At 37.2% G+C, this 13,489-nt stretch overlaps 1 protein-coding gene across 1 annotated transcript in view; it reads right to left on the bottom strand.

Annotated features, from left to right (window-relative positions):
- The window catches only part of tdrd6 (tudor domain containing 6), a 30,674-nt gene that overhangs the window by 2,382 nt on the left and 14,803 nt on the right, over window positions 1-13,489 (bottom strand). Inside the window, exons 2-3 of the mRNA XM_059981833.1 lie at window positions 13,054-13,128; window positions 12,591-12,680 (exon numbers count right to left, since the gene is read on the bottom strand). Of these exons, the coding sequence (XP_059837816.1) occupies window positions 12,591-12,680; window positions 13,054-13,128 (165 nt within the window). The remainder of the gene's footprint in view (window positions 1-12,590; window positions 12,681-13,053; window positions 13,129-13,489) is intronic.

Here is a 13,489-nt window from a genome sequence, read left to right as displayed (position 1 = left end):
CTTGATGATGTGTAAAATGAGTCAGTATGACCACTATGAAATAATAGGCCACTGGAGGGATGGGGGGGGCAGATGGAGAAACAAGAATGTGGCATAGAATCAATGGGCAAATACGCCCTTCTACGTTAAGGAAATATAAATAAAACCTCAACTATTGAGAGGCAAAGCTCCACACAACTTTTGTTTACTTCAGAAATACTTTACAGATACTTCACTTATGTCCCAGTCAATACCAAAGTCTTATTTCAAGACTGCAATGGACATTACCCAGGTGCAAGCCAAGTTGCTTGGACCTTTTACACTTGAAGGCAAATTTAGATATACAAATCCAATACAGTTCCATTAATTTGGCAGATGTAACCAAACATAGGTTCAGAAGGAAGCTGAGAAGCAGGACCTCAAAGGTAGTAATCTCGGGATTACTACCTACAGCTATAGGGGAAACTTTAAACTAGAATTGCTGGGGGGTGGTGGGAACCGAACTGAAGAGACTGAGGAAGAAGCAGTAGGCTCACAATTAGAGAAAGCCTGTAGACAGTGCGAGAGGGAGGATAGGAAGGTAATAGAGAAGGGATGCGCTCAGACCGATTTTAATGCAAGGAGTATTATAAAGAGGATGAGCTAAGAGTGTGGATCAGTACTTGGCGCTCTGATGTTGTGGCCGTTACAGAGACTTGGCTAGCTCAGGGGCAGGAATGGTTACTTAGAGTGCCAAGCTATAGATGTTTCAGAAAGAACAGGGAGGGAGGCAGAAGAAGTGGGAGTATGCCACTGATGATCAGAGATAGTGTCACAGCTGCAGAAAAGGAGGAAGTCATGGAGGGATTGTCTATGGAGTCTCTGTGGGTGGAAGTTAGGAACAGGAAGGGGTCAATAACACGACTGGGTGTTTTTTTTTAATAAAATGGACCACCCAATAGTAACAGGAACATTGAGGAGCAGATAGGGAGACAGATTCTGGAAGGGTGTAATAATAACAGGGTTGTCTTGATGGGAGATTTTAACTTCCCAAATATTGATTGGCATCTCCCGAGAGCAAGGGGTTTTAGATGGCGTGGAGCTTGTTAGGTGTGTCCAGTAAAGTTTCTTGACACAATATGTAGATAAGCCTATAAGAGGAGAGGCTGTACTTGATGTGGTATTGGGAGATAACCTGGTCAGGTGTCAGATCTCTCAGTGGGAGAGCATTTTGGAAATAATGATCACAATTCTATCTCCTTTACCATAGCACTGGAGAGAGATAGGAAAAGACAAGTTAGGGAAGTGTTTAAATGGAGTAAGGGGAAATATGAGGCTATCAGGCAGGAACTTGGAAGCATAAATTGGGAAGAGATGTTCTCAGGGAAATGTAAGGCAGAAATGTGGCAAATGTTCAGGGGATATTTGCGTGGGGTTCTGCATAGGTACGTTCCAATGAGACAGGGAAAGGATGGTAGGGTACAGGAACCATGGTGTACAAAGGCTATTGTAAATCTAGTCAAGAAGAAAAGTTAACAAAAGGTTCAAAAAACTAGGTAATAATAGAGATCTAGAAGATTATAAGGCTAGCAGGAAGGAGCTTAAGAAAGAAATCAGAAGAGCCAGAAGGAGCCATGAGAAGGCCTTGGTGGACAAGATTAAGGAAAACCCTTGGAAAGTAAAATGGCAAGTTTGGAAAACACGTTTACCACGAAAATGTCTGAACTTGAAGGAGCTGTTAAATCGCTTGATACTAAGTTTCAGTCGCAGGCATCGGTTATTCAGCGGCATGAAGATAAGTTGGCGACTCTTGAAAAATTAATTGTTGAAAAAGTACGTACAATTGAAGTGTTGGATAAGAAGGTACAATCGACTCTTAAGACTGTAGATCAGTATAAGTTTAAAATTTCTGATCTCGAAAATCGATCTCACAGACAGAACTTGCGTATTATCGGGTTTCCCGAAAAAGTTGAGTCCGGTGATTTAACTGAATTTTTCTCTAATTTACTATGGGAAATTTTCGGTGATGAAGGTTTGCAAACTAAACCTGTTATCGACCGCGCTCACAGAGTTGCGAGGTTTTCGTCTGTGCCTGATAAACCACGAGCGGTGATTGTTCGCCTTCATTATCCTCGTGAGAAAGAGCTTCTAATTCGATTAGCTCGTAAAAAAGGTATGATTTCCTACAAAAACTTTCAGTTTCGAATAGTCGAGGATTATTCTTTTGAAGTAATGAGAGCCAGGATCGCTTTTAAACCAGTGATGGCAGAGATTCATTCGATCGGACTTAAACAAGCTTTAATGTATCCAGCGAAGCTTAGAATTGTGCTGCCCGACAACAGTCAACGATTTTTCAACACTCTGGAAGAAGCGAAGAAATTTGTTGGAGAATTTCGATCTTCTACTGCAACTTGAACTATGTGTTATGTGGAAGATTTTTCGGAGAGAGGATATCTTTCTATTTTAAGTTTTAACCTATGAAGTTGGGTTATAACTTTTTATTTTTTGATCTATGGGTTCGGTTTTTCTTTACTAGCTTCATTGTTTATAGATGTTTTTTTTTTAATTTTGATAATATTCTTTTTTTTCTTTCTGTTTTGGTTATATACGTTTATATTTTGCATTAATGATTTATCTTTTTTTTTAAGTTGTTTATTTTTCCCGTAAGATTCTGTTTTTTACAAGCATTTATCTGTTTGCCTGTACTCAGATATGGGACGAATGTTTTGGACTTTTAGTTTTTTTTATATATATGCTGTACTGTACTATATCCCTTTCTTTTTAAATGTTATTTTGTCTTTTAACAGATTGCTGAACTCACATTTGTATTTAGTAATATGGTTTTTTCAAAATGGCGTTTCTTCTTCCCATAAGTCTTTGCTCTTGAAACGTCATCTTGTATTTGAATATGGGATTTTTTTTTAAAGGTATACTACACTTTTAAATTTTGACGTTTATACCTTTTTTTTATTAATGATTGTTGTATTATATTAGTTTTTTTTTATTATTCTGATTGATATATATATTTTTTTTTGCAACTCTATATTTTAATTTGGGTGATATATAGTTTTCTTCTAATCTTTTTTTTTATAGAGCTGCCATCTTGAAATGGGGGTAATATTAGTATTAGATTATGCGCCTGCCGCTTGGCTTTTTTTCGAAGGGTGGGGGAGGGGGTAGGGATCTTTTTTCACGCTTTTGCTTTTTATTTTTTTGCTTTTAGTTTATGGGCCGACTTTAAATTACTAATATTGTTGAGGTGTCATGTTCTCCGGCTGCTCCTGAATCAATTTTCCTCCTTCCTGAATTGTGGGTTATGTGTCTTTTTAACCTTTTATGATACACACAATTAATATTGGTATGATGGATAGATCTGTTAACTTTATCTCCTGGAATACTAATGGTTTAAATCATCCGATTAAACGCAAAAAAATATTTAAAGTATTCCATAGACTGAATGCTAATATTATCTTTGCACAGGAGACCCATATCAGGAGGGAGGATAATCAACATTTTTTTAGGTTCTGGAAGGGTCAACAATTTCATTCGAATTGTACCGCCAAAATTAGGGGTGTGTCTATTTTTATAGATCCCTCAATATCGTTTACACATCATGAAATTATCTCTGACCCACAGGGTAGATTTTTGTTGATAACTGGTTTACTTTTCCATCGGAAAGTTGTTCTAGTTAATATTTATGCTCCAAACTTTGATTGCCCTGAATTTTTTAGACGTTTATTTACCTCTCTTCCTAATCTAGATGAATATATGTTGATAATGGGTGGAGATTTTAATTGTTGTTTGAATCCTTCGATGGATAGATCTAAACCTATTCGCACTCTTCCGAATAGATCAGCCCTACTTATTAATTCATTTTTGGTTGACTCGGGAATTACAGAAATATGGCGGTTTTTGAACCCTAAAGATAAAGAATTTTCTTTTTTTTCACATGTATATCATAGCTACTCTAGAATTGACTATTTTCTTATTGATCATCGGTTATTAACGGATGTTATTGATTGTAAATATGATTCTATTACTATTTTGGATCATGCACCTTTGAAGTTATCTATTAAGATTTCGGACTATTTCAATAACACCAGATCTTGGAGACTTAACGCTACTTTGCTTCAAGACCCAGAATTTATTACTTATATAAAACAGCAAATTGACTTGTTCTTTTCTACAAACTGTACTGAAGAAATCGACAGAGGAATACTTTGGGACTCTTTTAAGGCTTTTATTCGTGGTCAAATTATCTCATATTCTGTTGGTAAAAGAAAACAAAGATATTTAGATATTGCTTTATTGGTGGATAAAATTAAGGAAATTGATAAGATTTATTCCGTGACTCCTACCAAAGAACTTTATAAGAAGAGAGTTGAGCTTCAAATGGAACATAGTTTACTATTATCTTCTTCAATTGAAAATCAATTAATTAGGACCAGGGCTCAATTTTATATTCATAGTGACCGTACTGGTAAACTGTTAGCTAATCAATTAAAGGCTATCTCGACTAAGCGACAAATTATTAAAATTCGCAAATCAGACGGTAATTTAACTACTGATCATAAAGAAATTAATAATACCTTTCAAGATTTTTATAAATCTTTATATCATTCAGAATTTGATGGTGACCAGTCCATGATAGATAATTTTTTTAACAATTTGAATATTCCTAAACTGACTGATGAAGATCATAGTCTGTTAGATGCTCCTATTTCTATAGTGGAAATAGGAGAGGCTATTTCATCAATGAACTCAGGGAAAGCTCCTGGTCCTGATGGTTATATAGTAGAATTTTTTAAAACTTTTTCTTCTTTGCTTTCTCCTTGGTTATGTGAAATTTTTAATGATGCGTTTGCTAAGAAGAGATTACCTCAATCTTTTTATGAAGCTAATATTTCTCTAATTCTTAAAAAAGATAAAGATCCTACTTTATGTACATCTTATCGCCCTATATCATTATTAAATGTAGATTCTAAGATTCTTACAAAAATTTTAGCTATTAGATTAGAAAAAGTACTGTCTCAGATTATTTCAGAAGATCAAACTGGTTTTATGAGGAATCGGTATTCCTTTTTTAATATTAGAAAATTGATTAATATAATTCATACTTCACCACCCACAATCCCAGAATGTGTTATTTCATTAGATGCTGAAAAAGCTTTTGATAGAGTTGAATGGATATATTTATTTAATACATTGAGAAATTTTAATTTTAGTCCTAATTTTATATCATGGATTAAATTAATATATCATAAACCTGTTGCTTCTGTTTTTACGAATAACCACAGATCCTCTTTTTTTCAATTATCTCGTGGTACGAGACAAGGTTGTCCCTTAAGTCCTTTATTATTTAATATTGCATTAGAACCTTTAGCTATTGCTATTCGTGAATCTCCTAATATTTTTGGTATTACCCGTAATGAGAAGTTATATAAATTATCTCTTTATGCTGATGATTTGCTGTTATATATTTCTGACCCTGATAGGTCTATTCCTGCTATTTTATCCTTGTTGGTTCAATTTGGTACTTTTTCTGGTTATAAACTAAATTTAGATAAGAGTGAATTATTTCCTTTAAATGCACAAACTTTATTGACTGATAGGACACCATTTAAAGTTGTTACTGATAACTTCACTTATCTAGGTATAAAAATTACCAAGAAATATAAAGATTTATTTAGAATGAATTTTTTACCTATGCTTCATCAAATTCATCAACTTACTACAAGATGGTCTCCCTTGTTTTTATCATTAATTGGTCGGATTAATGCTGTCAAAATGATGATTTTACCGAAATTTTTATATTTATTTCAAGCCCTACCAGTTTTTATTCCTAAATCTTTTTTTGATAACATTGATTCAAAAATTTCTTCATTTGTGTGGCAAAATAAAAACCCTAGGTTAAGTAAAAAGCAATTACAAAAATCAAAAAAAGATGGTGGTTTAGCTTTACCTAATTTTAGATTTTATTATTGGGCAAATAATATTCGTAATTTATTGTATTGGAAATTAGATTTGGATTCACCACTGTGCCCACAGTGGGTAAATTTGGAATGTAATGAGGTAAAGGGATATTCTCTATTCTCTGTTCTTGGTTCTTGTCTTCCTGCGGATTTAGTTAAATTTAATAAACAAATATTTAATCCTGTTATTAAACATACATTACGAATTTGGTTTCAATTTCGTAAGTTTTTTATTTTGAAAAACTTTGTTCTTGATAGCCCTATCTTATTTAATTTCTTTTTCAAACCTTCCTGGACAGATCAAGCTTTTAACATATGGAAAAGGAAAGGTATAAAATGTTTTCGTGATCTCTTTTTTGAAGATACTTTGATGTCATTTGATCAACTTTCTAATAAATTTGAATTACCTAAATCTAATTTTTTCAGATATTTACAAATTAGAAATTTTTTACATAAAGTTTTACCATCTTTTCCTAATTCAACTTTGATGGACACTACAGATTTGATCTTTACCTTAAATCCTTGTCAGAAGGGATTAGTAGCTTTTATTTATAATATGATTATGAAGATACAACCAGAAATATCAGTTAGAATTAAACAAGAATGGGAAAAAGAACTTCAATACAACATATCAACAGATAAATGGGAAAAAATTTTGCAAATGGTTAATTCTTCTTCTATATGTGCTAAACATGCTTTAATACAATTTAAAATTGTACATAGAGCTCATATGTCTAAAGATAAACTTGCTCGATTCTATTCTCATATTAACCCTCTATGTGACAGATGTCATTTAGCAGTGGCCTCATTGACCCATATGTTTTGGTCATGTCCCACTTTACATAATTATTGGAAGGATATATTTACTACTATTTCCTCAATTTGGAATATAGATTTACAACCTCATTTTATTACTGCAATTTTTGGCATACCAAATGAAGATGGCAATCAGTTTTCCCCCTCAATCAGATGAATGATTGCTTTTGTAACATTAATGGCCAGAAGGTCTATACTACAAAATTGGAAAGAAGTAAATCCTCCTACTACATTTCAGTGGCTTTCTCAAACTATTTCTTATCTGAGTTTGGAAAAAATTAGAAGCACTATTTTTGACTCATCAATTAAATTTGAAGAAACTTGGAGACCGTTTATTCGACATTTTCATATGAATTAATTTGGCCTTTTCCAGACCTTTCTGCTTATTCATGTTCAGGTATGGAGTTCCGGAGTTCTTTGACACTATCTTATACTTGTAAACTGTTATTATTGCCTATGTTAGTTTAGTTTAGTGTTTTATTTTTTTTTAATATATATTTTTTCTCACATATTTTTTAATATTTTTTTTTTCTTTTTTAATGGTTATTTGTTTTTTTTTCATATAATCATGTGGACTTGATTAAGGTATTTTCTTTTGTTGATGTTTAGTAGGATATTATTATCTTATTATCAATGTGATTTCAAGTCTATTGTATTTATAATTTACTTATTACTATGTTATTTTTTTTTGTGTATATGTGAAAATCAATAAAAAGATTGAAAAAGAAAGATTAAGGAAAACCCTAAGGCATTGTACAAGTATGTGAAGAGCAAGAGGACAAGAGAGAATAGGAGCAATCAAGAGACAGTGGAAAAGTGTGTATGGAACCAGAGGAGATAGCTGAGGTACTTAATGAATACTTTGCTTCAGTACTCACTACAGAAAAGAATCTTGGCAATTATAGTGGACTAAAAAGCTTGAACACACAGATATTAAGAAGGAGGATGTGCTGGAGCTTTTGGAAAGCATCAAGTTGGATAAGTCACCAGGTCCAGATGAAATATACCCCAGGCTACTGTGGGAGCCTCTAGCAATAATCTTTGCATCATCAATGGGGACAGGATAGGTTCTAGGAACCCAACCCGTCGATCTTTGAGACTTTCCCAGTAGATCGCGAAAAAAAGTAAAATAGAAACACAAATACTGTTGAGAGATTGTTTTCGGGTTGCTCAGTTTTACTTCCATTCTTTCTGCCCAGTGCACATGCGTCTAGCACGCCCGCCCTACACAGTGTACTTCAGTGGTCCTCAACCACCGGGCCAGGAGGAAACAATGAGTCAGCTGCATTCTTCCTCACTCCCTGTCACGGCCACTGTTGAACTTGAACCCACGCGAGGTCATCAGTTGCCTAAACACAGTGATACCCTCGCGCCGGGGATAACTGGTTGGCCTCGGGCAGAAAGTGGGAAGCACCATTGCTAATGGCCTGAAGCGCTGCCTCCAAGCCTGTTTAGCACACCGAATGTTTGTGGGGAACCCAGTGCTAAAATATTCACAGACGACCTAATTCGGACGCACCATTTCGCAAGTATCAGAGCAGTTACCTCGCTGCAATCTACTGAAACAAACTTCTGTTGGCCGATAGATCCTATAGTGGGGGGGGGGGGGGGGGCCGCTCCGTTACACTCCTCGCTCGCTCTCTTCGGATTGCTACCGCCACCCCCCCCCCCCCCACCCGTATGGGGACCACCTGCCCTTGACCTTGTCCTTTCACCCGACCCACGACCAACCGCACCTGGCAAAGGCGTCTGGCGGGTGGGAGGCTGACGAGGCAATGAAGCCCTCAAAACTGCTTCAGTACCTTGAGTCAAAGCACCCAGCACTTAAAGACAAAAGCGTTGAGTTTTGTGAGCAGCGCAGGACAGAAGCTAAATGCCGAGTGCCACGAAATTGCGGAATAGACTGGACATAAGGAACCTGCTTCGAGTATCGCTGTATTCCTGTCATGTTTAACACCCCCCCCTCCCACACCATTGGCCGGTCTGCAAGAATATTGTCAATATTAAACCGGTCCACAGTGCATAAAAGGGTGGGGACCCCTGGTGTTCATACATTATTTCTATTTCCAGGTTGCGGGGTTTTACTTCCAGTCTTTTCTGCTCTGGTGCACATGCATGTAACTAATTGCTCTGGGGTCGATTTTGCCTTGAACTAAGGCCGAGGTAGGGGATCTTGGGCTTAAAAAGGTTGGTGACCAATATTCTAGAGGATTGGAGGGCTGCAGATGTTGTTCCCTTATTCAAGAAAGGGAGTAGAGATAGCCCAGGACATTACAGACCAGTGAGTTTTACTGGAAAAGGAAACGATCCTGAGAAGCAGGATTTATGAGCATTTGGACAGGCATAATATCATTAGGAATAGTCAGCACAGCTTTGTCAAAGGCAGGTCGTACCTTGGGAGCCTGATTGAATTTTTTGAGGATGTGACTAAACATATTGACGAGGATAGAGCAGTAGATTTAGTGTATATGGATTTCAGCAAGACATGTGATAAGATACCCCATCATGCAAGGCTTATTAAGAAAGTAAGGAGGCATGGGATCCAAGGGGACATTGCTTTGTGGATCTAGAATTAGCTTGCTTTGTGGATCCAGAAAGCAAAGAGTGGGTGTAGATGGTCATATTCTGCATGGAGGGCAGTGACCAGTGGAGTGCCTCAGGGATCTTTTCTGCAACCCTTACTTTTTGTGATTTTTATAAATGACAGGATGAGGAAGTGCAGGGATGGGTTAGTAAATTTGCTGACGACACAAACGTCGAGGTATTGTGGCTGGTGTGGAGATTTGTCAGAGGTTACAGCAGGACATCAATAGGATGCAAAACTGGGCTGAGAAGTGGCAGATGGAGTTCAACCCAGATAAGTGTGAGGGGATTCATTTTGCTGGGTTAAACATGATGCAAGAATATAGTATTAATGGCAAGACACTTGGCAGTGTGGAGGATCAGAGGGATCTTGGAGTCTGAGTCCACTGAACTCTCAAAGTTACTACGCAGGTTGACTCTATGGTTAAGGCATCATACAGTCCATTAGCCTTTATCAATCGTGGGATTGAGTTTAGGAGCCAAGAGTTAATGTTGCTGCTATACAGGACCCTGGTCAGACCCCACTTGGGAGTACTGTACTCAGTTCTAGTCACCTCACTACAGGAAGGATATGGAAACCATAGAAAGGGTGCAGAGGAGATTCACGAGGATGTAGCCTGCATTGGGAAACATACCTTATGAGAATAACCATATAGCAATCACAGCACGGAAACAGGCCATCTTAGCCCTCCTAGTCCGTGCTGAACTCTTAATCTCACCCAGTCCCACCTACCTGCACTCAGCCCATAACCCTCCACTCCTTTCCTGTCCATATACCTATCCAATTTTACCTTAAATGACACAACTGAACTGGCCTCTACTACTTCTACAGGAAGCTCATTCCACACAGCTATCACTCTCTGAGTAAAGAAATACCCCGTGTTTCCCTTAAACTTCTGCCCCCAACTCTCAAATCATGTCCTCTCGTTTGAATCTCCCCTACTCTCAATGGAAACAACCTATTCACGTCAACTCTATCTATCCCTCTCAAAATTTTAAATACCTCGATCAAATCCCCCCTCAACCTTCTACGCTCCAATGAATAGAGACCTAACTTGTTCAACCTTTCTCTGTAACTTAAGTGCTGAAACCCAGGTAACATCCTAGTAAATCGTCTTTGCACTCTCTCTAATTTATTGATATCTTTCCTATAATTCGGTGACCAGAACTGTACACAATATTCCAAATTTGGCCTTATCAATGCCTTGTACAATTTTAACATTACATCCCAACTTCTGTACTCAATGGTCTGATTTATAAAGGCCAGCGTTCCAAAAGCCTTCTTCACCACCCTATCTACATGAGACTCCACCTTCAGGGAACTATGCACTGTTATTCCTAGATCTCTCTGTTCCACTGCATTCCTCAATGCCCTACCATTTACCCTGTATGTTCTATTTGGATTATTCCTGCCAAAATGTAGAACCTCACACTTCTCAGCATTAAACCCCATCTGCCAACGTTCAGCCCATTCTTCTAACCGGCATAAATCTCCCTGCAAGCTTTGAAAACCCACCTCATTATCCACAACACCTCCTACCTTAGTATCATCGGCATACTTACTAATCCAATTTACCACCCCATCATCCAGATCATTTATGTACATTACAAACAACATTGGGCCCAGAACAGATCCCTGAGGCACCCCGCTAGTCACTGGCCTCCATCCCGATAAACAATTATCCACCACTACTCCCTGGCATCTCCCATCTAGCCTCTGTTGAATCCATTTTATTACTCCAGCATTAACACCCAACGACTGAACCTTCTTAATTAACCTTTCATGTGGAACTTTGTCAAAGGCCTTGCTGAAGTCCATATAGACTACATCCACTGCCTTACCCTCGTCAACATTCCTCGTAACTTCTTCAAAAAATTCACTAAGATTTGTCAAACATGACCTTCCACGCACAAATCCATGCTGGCTACTCCTAATCAGATCCTGTCTATCCAGATAATTATAAATACTATCTCTAAGAATACTTTCCATTAATTTACCCACCACTGATGTCAAACTGACAGGTCTATAATTGCTAGGCTTACTTCTAGAACCCTTTTTAAACAATGGAACCACATGAGCAATACGCCAATCGTCTGGCACAATCCCTGTTTCTAATGACATCTGAAAGATCTCCATCAGAGCTCCTGCTATCTCTACACAAACTTCCCTCAAGGTCCTGGGGAATATCCTGTCAGGACCCGGAGATTTATCCACTTTTAAATTTCTTAAAAGTGCTAGTACTTCCACCTCTTTAATTATCATAGGTTGAGTGGACTTGGCCTTTTCTCCTTGGAGCAACAGAGCATGAGGTAACCAGATAGAGGTGTACAAGATCATGAGAGGCATTCATTGTGTGGATAGTCAGAGGCCCCCCCCCCCCCCACCCAAGGCTGAAGTGGCTAACACGAAAGGGCACATTTTTAAAGATGCCTGGAAGTAGATACAGAGGAGATGTCAGGGTTAAGTTGTTTTTTTAAAGAAAGTGTTGAGTGCATGGAATGGGCTGTTGGCAATGGTGGTGGAAGCAGATATGATAGGGTCTTTTAAGAATCTCCTGGACAGGTACACGGAGCTTAGAGAAATAGAGGGCTATGGATAACCCTAGGTAATTTATACAGTGAGGACATATTAGACACAGCTTTGTGGGTCAAAGGGCCTGTATTGTGCTGTAGGCTTTCTATGTTTCTACAACAAAAAGATATGGGAGAATACAGCTTGGTGGGTTTTTAAACCAAATTAATGCCAAAGCCAATGGAATTGAAATATCTTTGTCTCTACCAGAAATACTGAAACAATGTTGAAACAAACAGCTTTTTTAAAATCAGCATTTTTGTAGATAACTGAATTATCTTCTAACACAAGATCAACACTGGATACAGCCAAGATCAATTTATTTGAGAAAATGTGAAGAATGAAATTAACCATACAGACCTTTCCTGAACCGAAGTACTGCCAAATTCAGGCAGAATGGATACAATTATCGCACTAAGTCATTTCCCAATTTCAACAGCTATCTCAAATATCACATCAGAACAAGATCAAGTTTCCTACCTTCTCTGCCAAAGGTCTCTTTTGCAATATTTGGAAAAAATTTATAAGATTAAGATATAACAAAAGCTGGAATGGAAAAATGTTTAAAAACTCCTTAATATTTAAAAACAATTTTCAAATAAGATCACGACTTATAATTTACCAAAATATACATACAGTACAATGACAAGTTACATTTCATTACAATACATACAAGAAATGTTTCATACCTTGTACAGTGTTGCTATCACCTGTTGCAGATAAAGGATCATCTAACAGAATACTTTTGTTCTCATTTTTTTCAAAATCTTTGTGTTTTCCTGCAAAAAAAAGCACCATGTGAACAAGTACCCATGTACTCTACAACATGAATAGATCCTTGAGAATGTTTAAATAAATTCTACCAACTTTACGATAAATGCTGCACACCCAAAATACAACTGTGGTGTAAACACAAGCTTAAAAATCAACTGTAGTACAAAATATCTCCAGTGATGTTGTCAACAGAACAGACAAACTGCCCAGATCCATTACTGTTATGTCTAAAATCCTAACAATGATCTCTTAACAATTAATCTGATTCAGTAAATATAAAGCAATTTATTCATGCTTTTACCAGATCTGACTTGTACTTTATTTTAAACTGTCATATCTTAAACTTCCAGTTTTCCACAGGGTCATGAAGTTATATACCTTCATTCATCACTTCAAGACTTTCACCAGATAGAATTTTGCTTTCTTCTTCCAAGCAGATATTCATCCCAATGTCTGTTAAAATGATGAAAAACTATTTCTTATATCCTTCACATACAAGTAAAAATCTTCACATTACATCTCCATCTAAATGTGCAATCACAGTATTTACAATGAACAATCAATATAACATAGAATACACTCAATTCAGCATGGGTTAATCAGAATGATGGCCTGGTGGAAGAAGCTGTCCCAGAGCCTTTTGGTCCTGGCTTTTATGCTGTGGTACCATTTCCAAGATAGTAGCAGCTGCAATAGATCGTGGTTGGAGTGACGTGGGTCCCCAATGATCCTTCACGCCCATTTTACACACCTGACTTTCTGAATGTCCTGAATCATGGGAAGTTCACAACTACAGATGTGTTGGGCTGTCCAC

Source organism: Hypanus sabinus, chromosome 10, assembly GCF_030144855.1.
Source record: "Hypanus sabinus isolate sHypSab1 chromosome 10, sHypSab1.hap1, whole genome shotgun sequence".
Classification (NCBI taxonomy): Eukaryota; Metazoa; Chordata; class Chondrichthyes; order Myliobatiformes; family Dasyatidae; genus Hypanus; species Hypanus sabinus.
The sequence above is the reverse complement of the archived record's forward strand: the minus strand, read 5'-3'. Positions and strand labels throughout refer to the sequence as shown.